The sequence below is a fragment of the Phalacrocorax carbo genome, chromosome 7, assembly GCF_963921805.1.
Source record: "Phalacrocorax carbo chromosome 7, bPhaCar2.1, whole genome shotgun sequence".
NCBI lineage: Eukaryota > Metazoa > Chordata > Aves > Suliformes > Phalacrocoracidae > Phalacrocorax > Phalacrocorax carbo.
In genome coordinates this window covers 23,921,382-23,942,977 of record NC_087519.1, presented here as the reverse complement: position 1 = coordinate 23,942,977, position 21,596 = coordinate 23,921,382, and the positions used below count along the sequence as shown (strand labels likewise).

The 21,596-nt window shown below is 43.5% G+C and overlaps 1 protein-coding gene across 1 annotated transcript in view; it reads left to right on the top strand.

Moving 5' to 3' along the window:
• Positions 1–21,596, top strand: part of PCLAF (PCNA clamp associated factor) — a 55,468-nt gene that overhangs the window by 24,826 nt on the left and 9,046 nt on the right. The window contains exon 4 of the mRNA XM_064456949.1: positions 6,474–6,559. Coding sequence (XP_064313019.1) covers positions 6,474–6,540 — 67 coding nt within the window. The 3' untranslated portion in view covers positions 6,541–6,559. The remainder of the gene's footprint in view (positions 1–6,473; positions 6,560–21,596) is intronic.

Below are 21,596 nucleotides of genomic sequence, written 5' to 3'. Positions count from 1 at the left end.
CTCTGTGCACTCAGGCTGAGATGTTGTTGAACCATGTAGTATTAAATGATTGCTTGCTGCAGGAAACAGGTAGCCTAGCTCCATGTTGGGAATATCTCAAGTAAGTATAGGCAGTGAAAACTTTATATAATGAAGTTTAATTTAGAGCAGCAGGACTGTTCTGGATGAGTCAAAAGACTTAAAGAATTTCATTTTATGATATTCATGTGTTGTGAGTAGACTCTATCTGAACTTGCCCACATGTTTTTTCTAAATTTTGTAGCCTCCCTCTCTTACTTGAGGCACCGTTCTGTTTCCTTTCATCACAAAGACCGTTGGCATCAGTTTTGAAGTCTTCAGTATTTTGCTGTTAACAAAATGTAGGCTTCCTGTTATGCATTAGAAGTAGATGTGGGTTTCAGCAGCTTGCTGGGAATATCAAACCTTCATGCACGCAGAGATTGCAGTTAGCCATGCTGCTAGATAACTAAAAAAATTTTGTTTGTAAAGGCAAAATTGAAATCTAGACCTGCTTGCAGCATTTTCTTGCTACATTCGAAATGCGTGGGCTACTCGTGAGTTAAGGGAATTGAGAGAGAGAAGTCAAATGGTTTTTGCAAGCAGCAGTGTTTTATTTCATTTTTATTTTTTTACCTAGGTGTCAGACGATAAATAGTGCTCTGAGCAGTGCCCAAGTATGGTGCCAGAATAAAAGATGACTCTGTCTTTCTGCAGTTGAGCAGAATGAATGTGGATGTCAGCTTCATGGTGTATTCAGGGAGGAATTTGCAAATTACTGAGTCCAAGCAGGAGCTTTGCTTCAAGTGCAGTTAAGGCATTCAGCTTTCTGTCCAGCTCTTTTCCAGGTGTTGAATGTGTTTTGTTTTTGGTGAAAGTGCAGCAAAATCTACCCAACGAGGTGTGACTTTCCCTGTTTGACACTGCTGCTTTCCATGTTTTGAGGGCAGAGAGCCTTAACGTGTAGTTTGAGTCCTTTCTGCTTCACTGCTGCTCTGCTGTCCGCTAGGCATAGGTTTTAATATCTACTGATAGTTGGCAAATAATGCTGCTTGTTTATTCACAGCTAGTTGGCACATAATGCTGCTGATTTAGTCTGTGCAATCAAAGTTAGTCTCTTACTCTTTCCCTTCTGACAAGAAGTGGTTATTTGTATCTAGCTAATGTTAAAGGGTTGGCAGTGGCTTATGTCAGGTCAACAAAATCATTGCTGGTGGGTGTGGGAAGATGGTCCACTTCTTTTGCCATGACATTCAGGGAGGATCGGATAGAGCTAACAGGAGGTGGGTTCAGAAGAAGCAGGAGGATGTTGTTTTTCAGGCAGTGAACAGTAATAATGTTGAACTAGCCAAGGGCTGTTGTGGCTACGAAAAGTTTGGGCAAGTTCAGAGAGGAAGTGGAGACGCTCAGGAAAAGTCTGAACCAAAATGTTCCTGAACACCCAGAAGCCTGAACTGTCTTGGGAAGGCCTGGAAATAAAAATCACTGGAAGTGGAAGAGTGCATGAAGAAGTTACATATGCTTACCCTCTTCTTTCCCTTTCCCAGACATCTGCTGGTGGCTGCTGTTTCAAGCTGGCGGTTAAGCTAGGTGGTCCGTATTCTTCGGTTCACCTCTTTGGCTCTTGGAGGACACGGCTTTAAGTGTTTTTCTGCTGTCCTCTGAGCTGCATCCCTTCATAATTTGTGTAACTGTTCAGCAACCAGAGCAGTGTATGGATGGAGGTGCAGGTGGTATGTTCTAGCTGCACTTCTCTCATTGAACTTAAAACTGGGGACTCAATCCTTCTTAGTTTCATGCAACATGCAGCTTAAATTTGCTGGACTTCTTGAATTGTCATACTCGTATCTTTATTACTTCTGAAGAGCTGTTCTTTAGGCACTGGCAGAATAGGAGAGGGATGTTTCATGCTACAAACTCATACATTTAATGGTTTTAACCATCAGGCAGACTTCTCTTTGAGTTTGCTTCTTTGAGGTGAGACTTTAATACATAAAGATGCTCTTACTAGTTTTCCCCTAGCCACTGAAGGTATTACCTGTGGAGTCTCAAAAAATATTAGTACCTCTTGAAATTTTGAAACTGTCTTAATATTTTGGGGTTGTTTTTGCTGTTTTAAGTGTTCCAGGTTTTCTTTTGATAGCTCTGGCTAAAGGTCTGTATGAGAGGAGAACAAAATACTGAGCTGTGAAATGAAACTAAAAAACGTGGTGTTTACCCTGAGATAGTTTGCATGTTTTTTTATCAATCAGAAGAATTACGCCCCCAGAGAGGGAAGGCAAGCCTTTTTCTGGACAAAGGTTTTGAATGCTCATGGATTTGACTTGGAACAGAAACTATCTGGCAGTGGTGAGATCTCCTGAAAGGGCTTTCCTGTGCACCAGGAAAAGTCTACAGGGACCTTATTTTTCCATATGGGTGTGAAACTATTTGGCTGAAAATCTGCTCACCTGAGTGTACGTTGATCCAGGTCTGATGGGTCGCGTTTCAAATAAGGCATTTGTGTTTCAAATAAGAACTGTGTTCTGTGCACTGCTAAGCAAATATCTCATTGAGCTCAATGTGAGTGCTGGTGCATCATGTTTGCTCTTGAGGTTTTGTTCCATCATCTAATGCTGTTGGGAGCTGTCTTACCTTTTTTGCTGTGCTAGATGGCGTGAAGACTTTGGAGTGGGGCAGTGTCCATTAGGTTGGAATTTTAATACTGTTCATGTGCTTTAATTTGCTAATACTATAAATGCCTCAAGCCTAAGCATGACAAGCTTTTTTTAAGTATTACCCAGAGTTTTGTGCTGCTAACTGGTAATAAAATAATAATGAGGTGAAGTGGAAAAGATACAAACTCTGTCTGTGTACCAGCTTCCCAAGAGAGCTAATAAGGAGTGGGTTGGTAGAGTCATCTTCCTTGCTGCAGCAGAAGCGATACCTTCCTCCGGGAGCTGAAATGTGTCTGTGGTGTACCCTGAACTTTCAAGCGCTGTGCCTTGGAAATCGTGTCTCTTGGTTCAGGCTGGCATAGATTTTCCCATCCCTCAGAGGAGATGAAAGACCTGGTTGTGTACTCTAAGGTAGCAAATATCGTCTCTTCACGAGCTGCCTTCAGGGACGTTAGTTTTTACTTTACAGCTGGGACAAGTTTCTCATCTGCTCCTTGCTTTGAAGAGTAATGGGAAAAAAGTCTAGCAAGGCTTAAAGCTTCTAGTGTGGCCTTGTTTTTTCTCACTGACAGCTGGAAGAGGTTCTGGGGGTCTGTGAGGTTTCTCCAGCTAATGTGATGGTGTTTATCTGAATATTGTGGCCTTTGAAGGCTGAACAGAAACACTGCTTGTTGGCAGTGTGCTAAGAAGCAGCTTTGCCATGGTTACGTCAAGCGATGCAGGGGGACGTGTCCAGAATATAGGTGCATGGGACCTGTGCCCACCTCCACACCCCCAAATGCTTTGTATCCTTCTGGTTTTGGCACTCTGTACAATAAATAACTCTTCTTCCTGAAGCAAGTTGCCCACCAGGAAGCAGAGCATCCTGGAAGGATTCTGTGTTACTTCTACACGGTCCTACAAAGCCAAGGCCTACTGAGTTGAAGCAGAGATGTGTGTCTCCAAGCCTAGCTAGAGCCATCAAAGAGGTATCACAAGAAATGGGCTCAGTGTCTGGAGGTGCTAATTAAAAAAAAAGATTACATTATCTGTCAAAAGCTAGAAAGGGTCCCTCTTGTTGTTCGTGGTTTTGGACTGCCTCTTTCATTTTCATTCTTCTCTCCATAGCAGCTCTCTGCTGCCTTAGCCTTCCCTTCAGGAAGGGACACGGTCCCCTGGGTTCTGCATAATGTTAGGCTTTGGGCAAGGAGGCTTTCTGGAAAAGGAAGGATTGGAGCTCATTACCATGATAAAGTAGTGCTCCAACCGGATTGTCCACATATTCTTGCTTCTTAACCATTGCTTTTTGTTGCTGCAAGAGGTGGCTTTCTGTTTCATTCCACGCTTGCCGCTAAACAAGGTTCCTGGCTTCTCAGCTGGGTTTAATGTGTGCTGCAGTTATGAGCTGGATCCTCTCGTTACTCTGGGCTCTTCTGTGCTTTGCTTGAGCCATCTCACTACCAGGCAGGATTTCTGGGTGAGCTCAGCACCATTGGTGTATGGCCAGGGAAAGGATGGAAAAGGAGCTCTGCCTTTTGAACCTCCGGTGCTCTCAAGATGCTGGAGTCCCATCCATGTGAACATGGGAGGAATTGTGTTTGCTGTGCTGCAGGTTGAAAGGTCTGTTAGTAAATGTCTTGTATGAGGTGAGGACAGGTTTTTGTCACGTGGCCTTGCCAGAAGGAAGTGGCAGAGGTTGACTGGCACTGGGGGGGTGGGTGGGTGGGTTCTAAAGTTACACTTTCACTCCTCCATAACATGCCTATCGTCTTGTTCTTTGAGCAGAACGTGATTAATATCCAACCTTTCGTTCAAACCTGAACCTTAGGATAATATTAGATGATTTATTTACTTTTATTCCTAAAGTAAATCATTATACCAGAGAGCGGATTATAAATAGTCTTCCATTTAGCTTCCTTGTTTGTAGATGCCACTTCCTAGCAGAGGTTGGTATTTATGTAAAGAAAGTGAGGTAGTGTCTGGCCAATGAATTTTTATGCACAACTTTTTTATTTTTCCTTCTAAATTTAACTGGGGTATGTTCAAGGTGGGAAAAGAGCAAACTTCATTGGGTTAAAGGGTGTTCAGCATGTAAATAGGAGTATCCCATTAACATGACACTCCACATATTTTTTGCCCAAGAGTGGTGTTAGGATTGCAATGTCAAGTAACTAAATAAAGCTGCAGTCTCTCTTTCCCTGTGAATATAGGTGCTTGCGTTTTCCCTTTCTTGTAGGGCTTAGCTTGGTACGAGTTTGGCTGGTTCTTCCTTGCTGCAGCCTTTGACTCAGTCAAATAACGTAGAACAACTTTAAGGTCAAGTAGAACAGAAGTTTGCCTTAAATACTTTGCAATAAACTTAATATTGGGGGATATATTCAACTACCTAATGACTTTTCATTTGGACGAATGGGTGTCACTCACCACTTGTACACTGAAGCTGTGGGGTGGTGGTGTGTGTTCCTCACCCCAGTGGTTGGTTTCATCCAGGAGTTGGTGCTGGATAATTTTAGACGAGGATTAATTAATGGCAGCTGTTGTGAGCTTGCAGAGACTTTTGAAGTACAGTGCCATTGAGCAATCCTCCTAGCTTCCTGACAGAAATCATGAATGACATTGGAAGAGCACGTATGTGACGAGTGACAACAAGCTTATGAAAGTACAGGGCAGATGTAAACCAAATTCCTGCATGCTTTAGTCAAAGCAGTGTCTTTTGGCAGTGTGGTGATGGTGACTTTGGTTGATCTTGCACTTGATGCTGGAGAAAGCAAAAATGTTCTCTGGTACAGGGCTTCTTTCTGCTGTGGTCAAGGTGGAGTGACTATTTTTTTTCCCCCATGCGCTTACAGAACAAGCAGTTTCAGAGATTAATATGGGACCTTAAGCTTCTACCCTTGCGGTAATAGTTAGGAGGATAAGGATAAAAGCGCTAGCTTAGGTGTAGATTTTGAATGCCTGTCAGGCACTGGGAAGCCTGGCTGCTTATAGCCCCTGTCAGAGTACCATGTGGAAGGGAGTCTAACGTGGTATTTCAGCATATCAGAAGAACCCATCTTCTAGGTGACAGTCAGAGCTTCTCAAAACTTAAAGTTGCTTTTTAAATTTTTTATTTTTGTTAGAACGATACATGTGTCTTCTTCCAAAGGAAGTTAAATGACCAAGTTTCGAATGCAGAACAAACTAGTGTGTCTCTAGTCAACCTGGGCAGAGATTTCCAGAAATTGTTTCATTTCGGCTTGACCTTCGCATCCCTGTTGCAGCACACTACCCCTCAGAAATTGGCATTTGGGCCCTGTTCTGCCCTGTGGGTTATGTGCTCTCAAGGGTGTTATTTAAGGGGAAAAAGGCACAAACAAACAAAAAAACTTCCTTGTGCTTCCTTCTGACCAAAGTGCCTGGAGCATCGTGGGAGATGGAGCCAGCCCAGGAGAGCTGCGTCATGGGAGTTCAGGTTTGGGAACCTGTTTCCTGAGGTGGGGAAACGCAGTTTACCAAAACCAAAATTACTAAAGAGCCAGACATCTATATTTTAAGAAAACACTGTCATCTTCTGAACTAAAATTCATGTTATTGCGTGGAAAGCTATTAGTTTGCCCTGACAATGGGGTAAGGAGAAATACTAGATTTTCTTATAAGAAGGGGTGCTTGGCTCTGTTTCATCCACTGGATACTTGGAAGCTGGTATATTAAACTGACAAACTGCAAACAATGGGGTTTGGGGTGTTTTTTTTTTTTTTTTTGTGGGCTTTTTTTTTTTTCAGAAGAAAGCAGGATTGGAAGTTGCTTGTATGAACTGTTGCATTAAGACTTTCTACAAAAATGTCCTTTCTTCTTTTCCAGATTCACTACAGATATGACTGGCTGGCTGCTCTGCTGCTCCTGTGCCCCAGCACTTGCTACTCTGTGATTTCAGATAACAAACATAAGTGAGTTACGAAACGTGTGGTGAATATCATGTGCCTTTGATGTTTTGGAGCATCTTAGCATGCAACTGAAATATTCCTTCGTAAAAAGCCCTGAAACAACCATATATAAGGGAAGACACTATAAAATCCAGTAACTTACAGCCAGGGTATGTGAAATATCTGTCAAGACTCTGGAAAGATGCTTAGAGACCCAAATGCAAGTTGTTAAATTCTTATTCCTTTTTTCCATTTTAGTATTTCTTTTTCTCTCAATTTTGTCAGCATTTTTCACCTGAAATAACTTCTCTGGGAACTTGCATCCCTGATCTACTCTCCCTGGCTTTATTTTTAGAAACATATGTGTTGAGCTGAGAAATAGTTAGCTGCAAAGCTGCTTGTCAGTGATGAATATCTCCAACAAGGAAATTAGGTAGGATTAAAGTCAGGGAGAGTCCCAAGTCTGTTGTGGTGAACTCAAGCTTCTCAAAGTGCTTTAACTTTGTTACCGGGAGGAGAGTTGATGTGCTCCATATATAAGCATTTGTTCCAGCAGGACAAGTAAAATATGGGCTAGGTTGCCTATTCTATTACAGTGGACCTATGAAATGAGCAGAAAAGTCAAAACTGAAGGTGTTGGGAAAACTTCCTTGTCCAGAATGGAAAAATCAAAGGGAATAACATTTGTAGGTGAGAGTGTTTGACTCCAGTGTGGATACACGCCTTGATTTCATGAAATGGGCAATAGTGATGAAAGTGAGCAAAAAAGCAAGTGTTTTGATCTGATGAAAGTGGCGACCATGAAGGCAGTACAAACCTCTGCTTGGCAGGAGGTGGTTTTAGGTGTACGTAATGAGTACTGCAGGAGCGAATCTGGCACTAGATTTCCCTCTCTGGACTTCTGAAAAAACATATATATAGTGACAAACAGTATTTATGTTCAAACATAAGCCAGTGCAGACTAAATGATACTGATTAAGTAGTTGTGGCGTTTTGTTTAGGGCCATAATTGCGTGTCAGCCTTTGGGAATACTCTTTCTACTTTTTCACAAAATGACGTGACAAAACAAATTATTTCTAAATCATAATTTCAATTTTGCATTTTATATGTAGTAAGTTTAACAAGCTCTTGCATTCTGGTAATTTCAGCTGAGGTGGGGGGCAGATGGATGGACAACAGTTTGATGCTTTCGGTAGCTTCCAGCCTGGGGGAGAAATCTGTTTTCAGTTTTGATACAGTATCTCAAATTATTTTGCAGTTTCATCCCCTAAAACTGATTTATCATTTTTTGGTCCCAGTAGTAGGAGTGCCATTAATTGTTTGAAAAGTCTTTAGTTTGAGCAATTCAGACTGGAGCGGTACAGTGCTTTTAATATCTTTGTATAAGTCCAATGGAGACTATAATCTGACTACGCTTCATTTGATATTGTTTTGTCTTAAAGATGAGCCCCTGAAATCTGAAGTTTTGTTGATATGATGTTGTGGAAGGTTTCTTTTATGACTGAAGTCATTGGCTTGTTTTTTCTTCATCCTGCCTGTAAGATGTCTGAGATCTTGGGAACTTTTTTATCAGATGAAACTATTTCCATGAGGTTTGGGATCGTAGTGTGCTTCTACCTGGCTCATGATGTCTCAGTAGAAGTTGATAATGCATTACTGAAATTCTTATCAATTTCGAGACACTGAAAAGCACCGCTGTCTCAGCCATGAATCTTGCTCTCAAGCTGCCTACACTTGTATCCCATGCCTACCTGCTTTTATCCTTCTCTATATTTAAATTTAATATTTAAAGAAGCTCCGGTTTTCCCATTTCATTGCTTTCTACTTGTCCGTACTCCTCTCTAAGCTAGCAGCCGGGCTCATGTCATTACTCGTTCAAGGAGCATTTGTGTTTTCATCTGCGTGTTCCCTGCCTCAGGATCCCCAAGCAGAGTTGCGCTGGTCTGGCTTTTCCCAGCTCCAGTGAAACCAGTGCCAAGTGCTTCCACTGCTGTGCTCTCGAAGCAGTGTGTTGGAGCAGCTTTCTGCGTAGTGGTAGACACAGCACATAGTCATATGGGATAGACCTGTACCAATGGTGGCTTGCGCAGGAGAACTCTTGTGCTGTCTAAGCAATTGGGGTTGGCTGCAGAGTGGACTCCTCCAGGTGGTGCTGGCAGAAGCTGGCTGGAATCAGTGTCTTGGAGCCTGTGTCAAAACAAGGGGGACAGCAGTGAAAGCCGTAGGTGCCTCTGCTGTTTTTTGGCTGTGTATTGAGAGTGGTCCTGATGACGTGTGATAGCTAAAATATCCTTCTGTACACGAAGCTTTCTAGTTGTATTAGTCATCCATCAGGCTTCTGGATATTTAAGTGCTGAAACTCTCCTCAAAGAACAGCAATATCTATTTGTAGAAAGGTACATAATGTGAAGTGCAGTTCCAGTATATTAGAGTTACACTGCTGAAGATGTTCTCGGGAATGCTGCGTCTCCTGTTATGAGACTTTATGATCTGTAAAACCCACACCAAAAACCTGCAATCTTACAAGGCTTCTAGTTGGTTGCAGGATCTCGAACAATGATGCCATTAGAGCTCCTTCTCAACTTTTTCCACAAAATCATGCCCCATGTTTTGTGCGGCAGAGCTTCAGCTGTTGGTCTCTGAACGCTGATAAACCCAGAGGAAAAGGGGACAGTGGCTGAAAAGGCGCTTTGTAGCGTTAAGGAAAAATATTCTTCCACTAGGCATGAGGGAGCCCCTAACTCAAATAGTTAATGACTAAAAGCATCTTCTATAACTCTTCAGCTTGTACTGACTTGATCTAAGCCTGAAAATGCCTAGAGCTGAACTGGTCCGTTTTTAAGCTGTAATTCATCTGTCTCTGCTGTTTACGGAAAAACTTGGACAGCTGCTAGCTAGAAGGCTAATTACAGTACAGCACGATTATATTCTCATAAAATTAGAGAAAACTGGAATCTCTGTGGCTTTTGTAGTGTGTATGGGTTCACTGCATTGTATTCGAACCCAAAAACTGAACACAGGGGTTCTTGTAATGTTTGAGATTCATAGACTGGCAAAATGGTTGTGCTTGCTTATGCGGACTGGCTTTTATGTAACTCATGATTTTTGCTCAAATGTTGCAGATAGTCTGTTTCCTCTAGCAATAGCCACCAGATGTTTAGCTGAACAAGACTTAATTCTTTAAAATTGACCCGTAAGAAATGTGTGAAGGCGAACACGGGGGTGGAACAACTTTAAGTCAGCATGATTTCCATTTCCTTGCTAAAAACCTGGTGCAAGCCTTGCAGTTTCATTTGAGCAACGGTGGATCCTTATTTTTTTTGTGGTACACTCTGAGGCCTTTTCTATGTTTTTTTAATGTTTCCATAAATGTATTGTTGGGAGGGGGATGGGATCTGTCCTACGAGCTGTCTTATGGCAATTAGCATTACTTGGGCAATTAGTATGGGCTAGGTCTTTCTGGCAGATATGCCACCATGCTGATCCTACTATGGATTCTGGTTGTCAGCTAGGCTTCTTCCCTACCTGTAGGTCTTCTGTGATGAACCCTCGTGCTTTGCTAGAGTGACTCTATTTCATTTTTCCATGGGAAACCAACTCCTGTCTCGGTTTCTCAGCAGCATGAAGAGTGCCCCAATATTTTACTGGGGAACATGGGGCGAGTAGTCCTGATGGTGACTGCTAGGATGTCCAAGCAGCTCTTGTCTCTGAAACATCCCCACTCTATGGCTTCAAGTAGCACTGTCCTTCCAAGACTGCTCTGCATGGGAGAAGACTGCACAGGGACTCTTCTGCTGGGGATGAATGATCTGGTACCTGGATCTCTGGGTCTATTTTCTCCTGTGGGACTGCAGAGACTAGATAAATCAGAGCAGAGCTGTGTCATTTCCTTTCCCTTCCCCACAAAGATATCTTGCTCTACATCCCGTTGTGCTTCCCCTTGTTGTGCAGTTTGGACATGAAGGTGCATGTACTAGGCAGCCAAGGTGGCTGTAACAGTGGTCACCTGGCTGGACCTTCAGTCAGTCTCTGAACAGTGTGGTTGGTGCAGGTATGATGTTGCTTTTAAGAATCTGAGTGCATGAAAAGCTGTGCAGGTCATCTTCAGGAATAAATTTATTGGTCTTTATCTGACTAGTGACAGGTCTGTACCTGAGAGGTATGGAGTGGGTAGAGAAGTGCAGCTCTGCAAATGACTTGGAGGTTTCAGAGGTCTAAGTATCTGCTAGTTTAGGTTAAAGATGCTTCTGCTGGAAATACTACTTATCTAGTGCTGAAAATGCTTCAGGACACAGTGAGGATGCTCCAGTCTTCACCATTAGGGATTTTGGTACGTGTTAGACTTCATTTTGGTGCTTTTTCAGAAGTTTTAGATGTCTTCCCACAAAATTCTGACACTGTTTAAGTGGGAGGTAACTTGCATGTCCTTATCTTCTAGTAAGATGTGAGACTGGTACTCGAAGCAGTACCTCAAATGCCTCTCCCTTGTGCTGCTTGTATCAAGTTCGTGTTTTCAATAATTTTCAGAACTAGTGTGTGTGGATACTTAGAGCCTTGCTGAAATGAGCTTATGGTCCACGTGCTTGCTGGCTACTAGATGAGTTTTACTGTGGTCACTGGCTGTTGTCATCCTTGCACAATAAATTGCATTTGTTTCTCCTTTAAGTACACGTTAGATAACTTGGTAGCATTTTGAAAAGGAGTTATTTTGCTTGCTAAATATCTGCCAGTTTTGAAATTCAGCGTTTCCTATCCTGTTTTCTCCTGGTGGGTTGAGGGAGGGAGGCTGTGCTACATCCCAGTGTTTCAAGAATGTGTGAGGGTGGGAGATGTGGCTACAGTTTCAGTGAAAGCTGTTGCTGCTGCAGTTAACACAAATGAAAGCCTTTGTGCTCTTGGCGTTATGTTATTACATAGGGCATGAAAAGAGCTACTGAAAATTACCAAACAAGAGAGGAAACAGTACTCCTTGAGTACATCCATTTATTTTGAGGTGTTGGAGGAATCATAAATGTTCAATTGTCTGCGAGTTCCTTAGTTGTCTGTTGAATGAACGACAGCATGTAAAAACCTGCTGCTACTGAAAAGGATGATACCATCTACCTGTACCTTTCCTTGAGATGTCTCTGAGGCTTTTTTTTAACCTCTGAGTAGGGATTCAGCTCAGCAACCTGTCGGAAAGCTGTGCAGTTCTGGAGTTGGCTTGCTGAGAGGTTGAATCAGTGCTGCAGCTGGAGAGATGTGTTAAGGGTGTTTGGATGGAGAAGCAGGAAGATGCCTTTTAGGTTAGCTGGACATTAAATGGCATAAGCCATCTGATGTGTATGTACCAGGCATGGCTGTTCTGGTAACCTAGGGGCTACTCAGCTCTTCTAACCAGCTCATCTCTGTCTCCTTCAGCCCCCAGGAGATACCTAAAGCCTGGCTTTGACTCCCACTCTGTCCTTCCTTGTACCTAGGACATGGGCAGAGTAGGAAGCTGGGACCAGGCAAGGTCAGGATGAGGTGCGTGGGAGTCAGGAGGCAGTGGTACGCTCAGGCACTGCTCTGATATGCCAGGCCCACCTCTGGGGTTACAGGGTATAAATCTCTCTCTCTTACCCAGCAGCAGGCTTGGGAGTACTTGTACTTGGTACTTCCCATCGTTTGTCTGTCCTGTGCTCTCTGGATTGTGGCATGCCAGCGTGCTGCTGGTACCATTTGTGAAGCTGTTCTATACCTTATGGGCAGGGCGTTGCCCTGTAGTTGAAGAGCCGTGACCCTGACCTATGGCTGCTGACTGGGAGCCTCCTTTGGGCTGGAGTTGCCTTGTCTTTGCTTAATTTCAGTTTTTAGCCTGGCTAAGTGTGGCCACTAAACTACTAAGGCTGCTGTAGTCTAGACTAGTCGTGGTCTGTTACATCCCTGGGGATGGGGTGGAGGAGTCTAACCGCTCTGATGTGGAAACAGCGTTTCAGACTCGTGGGGTGCTGTAGAGGCCTTGTGGAGCCATTTGGAGATTGACCTGATTGACCACTAGGAAGAGCATGGGAAGTGGATAACAAATGTTACTGTGAAAAACTGACAGCTGTCTGAGAAAGGTTTGCCTGCTGTTTACTTCCCTTGGGTCATGAGAAATCTGTAGGTAAATGCTTAATTGTTTTACTTCTTATGTTTTTGGAAGTTTTTCTCATCACCTTGAACCTTCTTACTGTGCATCAGCACTTGCAGTTGATTGAATATGAAACCATGTATTAGAGCTACAGTGCTGGTTCTGGCTGAGAAGGGGTTAATTCTCTTCACTGTGGTACCTGTGGTGGTCGGCTACCTTTCCAGCTTCCCATGCTCTGCTGCATCGGTGGGAGGCTGGGATGGGCAGGGCCACGGTGGGGGCGACTGACCCCGACTGGCCAATGGCCAATCCGTACCATGTGACACCATGACCAGTATATTAAGGGGGGGCAGTTGCGGCTTGGAGGCGCGGCGGCGGGTCGGCGGGCGGTGAGCGGCTGTGTCACGTGCGATTTGTTTTGGTGGTTCATTCCCCTCCCCCACTCCCCTCTCACCCCCCCGGGTTTCATGGCTCTCATTGTTTTCCTTTCCATTGACTTTTTGTTGTGGTGGTTTTTTAAATTTTAATTATTAAACTGTCCTTATCCCAACCCACGAGCGTTACCCTTCTGATTCTCTCCCCCATCCCATTAGTGGGGGAGTGAGCGAGCGACTGTGTGGGGCTGAGTTGCCGGCTAAACCACGACAGCTACTATAAGATCAAAACCAGAAGCAGAGTACATATGGAGCTTAGACTCGCACCCATACTCTGTGGTTGTGCTGTCACAAATAGATCTGTCAAAGCTGTTTTTGAGTGGTGCATGGATGCTTAGTCTCACTGATTGCTTTCCTGGCAAAAACCCACCACCAGGAAGACTAAAGTTTATTAATATGATATGTATCTGATCACCACATAGATCAGGTGTAAGCTGCTTTCTTATATGTATATGTGAACTGGAAAAATTGTTGTACAGTGTAACTGACCTTTCCTTAAAACAACCAAAACCTGGCTGCTAACAGGCACCTATCACAGTAATCCAGGGAATAATTCCTGTAAAATCTTAATTCTTTTATTAAGCATGTGAATGTGTAAGAGAGGTCAGAGGATATAAAGGCATTGTCGCTTACATTTGGTACCATTTAAAGGCAAACAACAAAAAGAAAAGCCTTCCTATGGAAGAGCAGATGAGCTTCAGATAGGGGCTATTCTATTTGCTTCCTAGCCAGCTGACAGGTAATGGTAAGCAATTTCTCAAGGCAAATACGTGGTGGTTGCTTCTTCTCTTCCTCAAGCAGCAGCAGAGGTTTGTAATGTTGTAGTAAATCACTTGAGAGAGCACAGGTAATGAAGCGAGTTCCCCTGGGGAGGTTGTGTCAGCTCTTGGACCTCTGACTGGTGCTTTATGGATGTGGTCAAGCAATGATCCATCACAAGTAAGGGTTTGACTGTGTTTAGGTAGGCTCTCCTTTTTCCATGCACAGCTTCACTTCATCCTGGGACATGTCCTGTAGAGGGATGATGGCCAGACCACCATGGTTAAGAGTTTATTTTCCATTTTAATGTTATCTTCAGATGGTGGTAAGTCCAATTTTTAGCACTTCCTTTAAAAGGCAGCAGATGTCACATTGTCCTCAGTGTCCTTCTCTCCTAAACTTTCTTCTCTGACTGAGGACCACATCGGTGCAGTTTGGGACAAAACAGTATTCTTCCAGTTCTTGTTCTTGCATTTAAATGCAAATGTCACTTAGACCTTTCTGATGTAGATGTCGAAGTTGGCCATGCTGAAAATGTTTTGAATTTCAGGTTTTTTGGGGTTCTCTCTTGAGGGACATAGTGCTGGTCCTGTAAACAAGGATGCTGGCTTGCCTCAAATGAGCTGTGGAGGCCGCAGGCTCAAAAAGAAGAGGAGATTCCTTGCTCAATGCAAGCTGCAGAGCACTGTTCTGCAAGCTGTGGGTGCCAGAAGGCTACCTAGATTCAGAAAGAAGCAGGACAACTTCATTTAAGTGGGAAAAATCAGTCCAGCATCACTGCAGGTCACAAAATGGTCTTCAAGCCTTTAGCTCCAATATAGAGCACTGCTGTGTATTTCCTGTGCTCCTTTGGTCTTGGCTAGATGTTGCTACCGGCCACCTAAGATGGGGTATTGTGCCTAATACACCCATTGTGTGTCTTGGTGTGTTTGCTCATGTTCTGATTGTACCTGTACTTTCATGGCATGAGTTTCTTCTGAAAAATCTCACATGTCCTCGTGTCACCCACTGGTTTTTATGACCTGACTGAGATGACTAAGCAGTAAATGGCATGAATTTTCTTTCACATAAGGTGATTCAAAGGGATATTTTGTAGCTGAGTATAGAGCCATTTTTAGGTTTCAAACCACAAAAGATAACTTCTGAAAAGTGGCTGATGTACAGGCAAATACTGGGCGTTGTATATAGATGCTATCAAGAGGTGCTGTCTTTCCTGTGGAAAAGCTGCCTTGCAGGCTGAAGGATTTGGCTTGTTTTTTCAGCTTTCTTAAGGGTATATTGTTCGTGTGAAAGGGGAACAGGCACTGTAATGAAGCAATTAATCATTAAAATGTGGTTTTAAGGTAATGCTGAAAGGTGATCTGTAGTTGCAGGAGGCAGGGTTTCAGCAATATATTCTTAAACAGGTGAGCCTCTATTTGGCAACAGGCAAGGATTTGGATGGGAGGTTGGTGCCTTCCAGAAGACAGAAAGGCACTTGGTAGCGTAAGTACTCTGACCTCTCCCATGGTTGAGAGGTAAGTCTCTGCATGGGACAAAAAAGCCCTCACTTCTTGGTTTAGATCACTATATTAAACCCAATAAGGTGGAACAAGGTGTCGTGTCACTGCTCAACAAGATTGGTGCTTGTGAAGTAAATTCTAAAGTTCAAAGTGAAGAAATCTGCAAGTTGTAGCTAGTCTAAGGCCATGTGTTGCAGGGCAAAGGAAAGTTACCAGGATGTCCTTTCCTTGTCTACAAATCTCTGAGTATCTGTGTTGCATCTCTACTTCACTTTAAAAGATAAACTTAACTCTTAAGTCTAGATGAGCATGAGAGGGTAGAACAAACAGCTTTCTTCTCCAACTTCAGGAACCAAGAACTTCCTCTGATAGTCGCTCCTTGCTTACTGTTTGTTTATTTGCTGGGTGTTGGCTTCAGTTTCTCCCCATTGCTAATCCAGGGGAAGCCAAAAGTTGTCTTCTAATCTCTTTGCACCAAACTCTCCTGAGTTCCCTTAACGCAGGGACTAGTTTTGGTTCCTGAAAGCTTTAGTCTTCCCTCTGCGGTATCCCCAGTTTTTAAGTCGTTACAGGATGGGAAATACAGTAGCATGGATCTGCACTTATTATAGTTTCTTCTGTTTCTGCTTGTCCTTAAACCTTTATTTATGTACTTGCTAGCCAACTTCAGTTTGGAATATCTGCCAAATACTCACTCTCACTTGTTGAATAACAGGCAAGCTTATATGATTATCAGTGTGTTTATTTTATGTACAAAGAACAGCAGCAAAGCTAGCTGATACTGTGTGCTTTGGGAGGAAGGTTGTACCCATCAGGACATGTTAGCTGAGACATAAATAGCCATGCTTTGCCCCAGTGTTTCTTGAATGCTGATCATGTAATGGAGGAAATAAATGAGAATAGCTTAGGAAATGTGGTTGCAGTGTTTGGATAATGCAGTATCTAGTAAGATCCAAGTTGTGAAGCTTTTCCTGTGGACAGGGGTGAGTGACTCCTCTCCCACATGCATTCCTTTGTGTTTCACTGCATAACTGAGCTTGTGCTTCATTATTTTCCTCAGTGAGGGAATACATATGGATCTCTTTCCTCCAGCTTTATCATGGTAGCTGGAGAAATTTAAGGTCTTTGAACTCTTTATCAAATGGAACCGAAACACATGAATGGGTTAGGAGCTTGCAAAACAGGATACAGACACAACTAAGGCCTACATGAAGTCTAATTCCTTGAGGAATGGAGCAAAACATTTCTTTTTAACAGCAAGACTTTACTCTTGTTCATACTAGGTGGTATTTATAGTTTTAATGGTATGTGCCTTGCCTTTCCTTCCTAATAGATTGCTGGACTGCAAGCGGGTGGAAGATTTGTTTCTTTTGGCACAATATTTGCTTTACATAGGCATGTCTCAAGTTTACAGCAAACAGAGGAGCCAGGCTGTGAACTGTGCAAAGTCCTTAACAGGAGGGAAGGGAGACAGCTAGGAAAAGTTGTTGTGTAAAATTACCTGTCTGAAACTGAAATATCTCTTTAGCTTATTTCCCCTAGACTTGCATGCAATTTCCTTAAGCTGACGTTGCTCCATCAAATGCAACGTGAGCTTGAATGCTTGTGTTAGTGCTGCTTGTTCCTGCTGCTTGCAGCCAAACCAAAACATGCTGTAGGTGGGTGTCCAGTATCCTTTTCAGGCACTGGGGAGTTCCAGTCTGACTGGAAGTAACCAAAATGGCAAGACGACCGGGAAAAAAGGTAGCCGAGGTGTTTGCTACCTAAGTGCTGTTTCTTGATCTGAAAAATAAGCATCAAGTGGTGGGACGGTGCCAAGATGCAGATGGACAGTTATTGGTAGCAGCGGCAGAGGTTGGCACAAATGAAATCCACCACCATGACCTCAGCACAGCGGCATTGCTTTTATTTTCATTATCAAAGCCAGATAGATGTGTTTGGCACTGTGGAAGCTGGATATTGCTTTGGAACTATTGTTTGTAGCTGAAGAAAGGGACTGCTTTTTGTGTGCAGGGTCACCAAGCGGTCCTGCTGTGTGAGACTGGGTCTGGGCGCTCGGTGAGGCCTTGCTGTCACTGCCTGTGTTCAGACTGCCTTTTTGTGGAGGCCTATCTGTTTTTCCTTAGTCTGCAGGGTTTTGTGGATTGCCAGATATCCTGCTGGCGTTAACACCCTCTTGAATCTTGGGCATGTTCTCCATCACCTGGTGCAAAGGCAGGGTGATGTCTGATCACCCGTATTTGTGAACCTGCGTTCAGGATAAGAGTGTGAACAAGAAAGGGATGGTGATGTCTTGTAAACAGGCTGATCCTTTGCAAATTTGAATTTGTCTGATTACCGTGTACTTAAGGAAGGAAAAATGATGAGCTTGATGGTGTGTGAAGGCAAACACTGTCAGCAGGATGGGTACAGTCAAAAGAAACCTCCAGAGCTCATCTCAAGACTGTCACCGTGAGAAACTGGGGAGTATTTGTTGCCATCTCTTAGGCTGCACGTGCCAGCCAGGCGTGTCCCATTGTGCTGGACAGTTTTATGTGGGATGACAATGTGGATGGTGGTCTAGATGACGTAGCACGTGGATCTCATCTCGGCAAGCGGTGCGGGTGAATTTTACAAAGAAACTGCTTCTTATGAAGTACAGGTAGAAGAATGATGGATGTGGGACAGCGCTTGCTAGTAAATCTGGAAGAAGCTAAACCACTCATCCAGCACGTGAAGACTTTTAAGCCCCTGTCAACTTTCTACCCTCAGATTTGAGGAAGTTTAAAAAAAAAAACCCACAAAACCAACCAGCAACAGAAACATTCAAGTATTACAATTTTTTAAAGCCACATAGCTTGCACTCTGGAGTACTGATGGCTTCTACTTGGCTTTCCACTTTGGGCTGATGATACAGACTACTTCCTTGCCATATTAAGGAAATAACTAGGCATAAACATTTACTTTCTGTGAACAAATGCAATGGTCTGTGTATCTTGGGATTATTATGCCTAATTGTTCTGCTGGGGAAGTGCACGTTTTTATGGACCTTACGATGTTTGTGTGGGTGTAGCCTGTTTTGCCACTTGCGGGCATGGAATTAAACCAGTAACCAAGTCTGTACCTTGCACCAGGGAGGAGGCAGCTCATAACTGCCAGCAAAAGGAGAGACCTTTGCTTTGTTTAAAAATAAAATAATTTTTTTAAAAAAAGGTAAGAGATGGGGTTAGTTCACAAAACTATCACAGAGCTCTTAACCATCTTTTGACTCGCCTGCAAGGGGGCTGTACTTCTCCAGCAGGTGTTTTGCTTGGTCCGCATGTAATTCTTAGCCTATGGGATTGAAAGATGCCGTCTGGATGAATCCCTTCTGACAGCTGGACTGCTTCATAAGGATACATGTTTGGGAGCTCTGAAAAAGGGGAATCTTAAATCTCAAAGGGAAAGAAAAAGGGTGTTCTTTATATGCCATAAGGATGCTACCCTGTAGGATAGGTGGGGGGTTTTTGCCAGCTTGTTTTGGGTCTGTAGCACAGCTGCAGTGCTGACTTCATGGAGTTTTCATAATCCCATAATGGGAAGGGAAGACAAATCATTGCAGCAGGTTTCAGGCTTGGAGAGTAACAGTACCTTTAATATTAAGCTCTGTCAGTTTTTAACAGAAGTGAGCTGTCAGTAAAAACCGTGCCCTACAAAAAATAGTGGGGTGGGAGAGAATGAGGTGATGGCAGGGAATCCAGGGTGCTGGTAGCTGCTGCCCCTTTTTGGTAGAAGCTTTGAGATTTATTTGCTTAGGCTGAAGCAACATATTTATTGAGCCCAAACAAGCAGGATTTACTATCCAGGAGTCTTGGTTCTTATGTTTTCAGCTACCTTGTGCTCTTTAACCTCTGCACATAGTTGCAAGGTTTGTCATCCCTGTTTGGCAGCAATTTGTCTCCAAATAAACAGCACGTTAAAGGCTGGGGGAGATTTCTCACTGTATATAGGTCTCAAGTAAATAGTTTCCTCTTTGAGACATACTTTAGTTGCATGCAAAATATTTAGGTAATGTCAGTTGAATTCCTGCCAAATTTCTAATTATATGAAGTGACAGCATGGTCTGGTCCTCTGTATCCTGTGACTGCTGGAAAAGGCAGTATCTTCAAGTAAGGAGAAGGTGAAGTTCAGGCATTAAGACGAAGACACATACATTAAATCATCAAGTATTAAGTTTTCTTATGTTGCCTCTTAATATACTACTTGTCTCTCCTTTTGGCATCACCATTCCTATTTACATTTTTTTAAGGGATGCTGATATTCCAGCTCACCATCTCTTACATCACTGTGTTTCCAGTTGATTAACCAGCTCTGGTGATGAGCAACCTGGAGACAGGGGCCAAGTCAAGTCTGTTGGGCAACGGTGAGAGTCTGTGGGATGGAGCGATATGAACTTGGCAGGGATGTCTGCATCCCCATTTTGTGTAGGGCTTATGGGCTTTGCCTGCCATTCCAGGTCTTAAGAGTTTAGCTGCAGAGGCTGCACAGAGTATACTTGTGACTTTTACCCACCTGTTGGTAAACTGGTTTGGTTTTGGTCATGTCCCCTTACAGATTTCTTTGTCCTCTCTTCATGTGAGGCTGTGCAGTGGTGAAGAACAACTTCTTCCGTGTCTGTGATGCTGAATATTGCCCTACAGTAGGGCATGAAAGCATGTAGTCTCTCATAGCCAAATTTGCTTTGGCTGACTGCTGGTATTCATCTTTAGGGGACACACCTAAGCTGGGATGAATCTTGCCTGATTTGTGGTATCCGTTGGTACTCAGTGCCTGAATCCTTGCAGCTCAGTGCCTAAATCCTTGCACTGAATTAGGTACTTATATAAAGCACCCCTTCTGAAGGCACTTATTGCTGATGCACCTTCATAACTTCATTCTGTTTGTGTGGACCTGATATTTTCTCTAAGGCTTTGTTGCTTCATGTAGTGGATGCTTGGACACTGAGAGAGCCTTTACAGCCCTATTTAGGTCTCAGTGCTGCGAGAGGCCAGACCAGCTTTCCCCTGTCTCCTGACCCATTGGGTGCAAATGCTCAGCAGCATCACCATGATATTTTACACTGACAGGACACAGCACATGCAGTCTTCTGATCTTTGCAGCTATTTTCTGGATGTAGTATTATGTACATGCTGACTAATACTAAGGAGACAGTGCACTGCTGCTTCTTACCACTAGTAAGCATCATCCTAGGTCTCTACTTAACCTGGTTGTAGGGGCTGAGGTCCTGAATCTGACCAGCCATCTATGAAGCTCTTTTTAGGAGCTGATATGAGCCTTAGCAGAGGTTTGGTGTCCTTGTGATCTGAGGCAACCAACAAACTGTTCCGGTTGTTTGTACCCAGCTTTTTGAGGCATCCTGGGTATTGATGGGGCAGAGGAGAGGCAACCTGTTCCCATCAGGCAGTCAGAAGCTGAGTTTGGGGTCCTGGAGCTCTCCTCTCAAGCTCTTTTGTAATGATATTGTTTTTATTGCTACTGGGTGGCACTTGATATGAATGTGTTCTTCCATGGAGGAAATAGGAACCTGATGAGTGCTTGTGTTCATCCTGACCCATGGCCAAATGCTTCTCAGCACCTCTTTGAGTTAGTCAGAGCCGCCTGTCAGGTCGAGCTGGGTTTCACTAACACAGCTTCTACCCACCCCTTGCTATCAAGGGGTCTTTGGTGTTCTTTGACCTTGTCTGTTCAAGTTCACCAGGACTTTTCTACTAGTAAAAGTTTTTTCCCCCACCTTACACACACACACTGTGAAAGCTGTGTTGGCTCTGAACTTGATACTTGCATTCCTTTCTGAAAGCAGAAAAAAAACACTTCATGGTTTGGATAGTGCAAAGGGGGATTTTTGGTGTTTAACCACCAAGCTTACCAGTCTTTTCAAGCTCTCTGAGCCTGTCTGCAATTCATCCTCCAGGCTTCTTTTCCTTGCCAAGCAGTGTGCGGATAAAACAGTTGTAGACTGTTGAGGTGCATCTGTGTTAAATAACGCTATAAACCTGCAAAAGTGGTGTTGCTTCCAGTGATCTAAGCCTCCTCCAGAGTCCAAGCTGCAGTGGTGGTGTTGTCGAGGACTTTGCTCATTGCTGATACCAGTAACTGCAAACTACATCCATCAACCACCATGGAAGCACTTGAAACTGCCTGATCTGGGTTATTCCTTGAAGATGCGTGTGGTTGTCTAGAAGTCATCTCTTCTCTGGTAGGCTTTGTCCCCTTCTTCAAACCTGTTGCCTGAAAGGAAGGGGGTGGTGTAGGTATA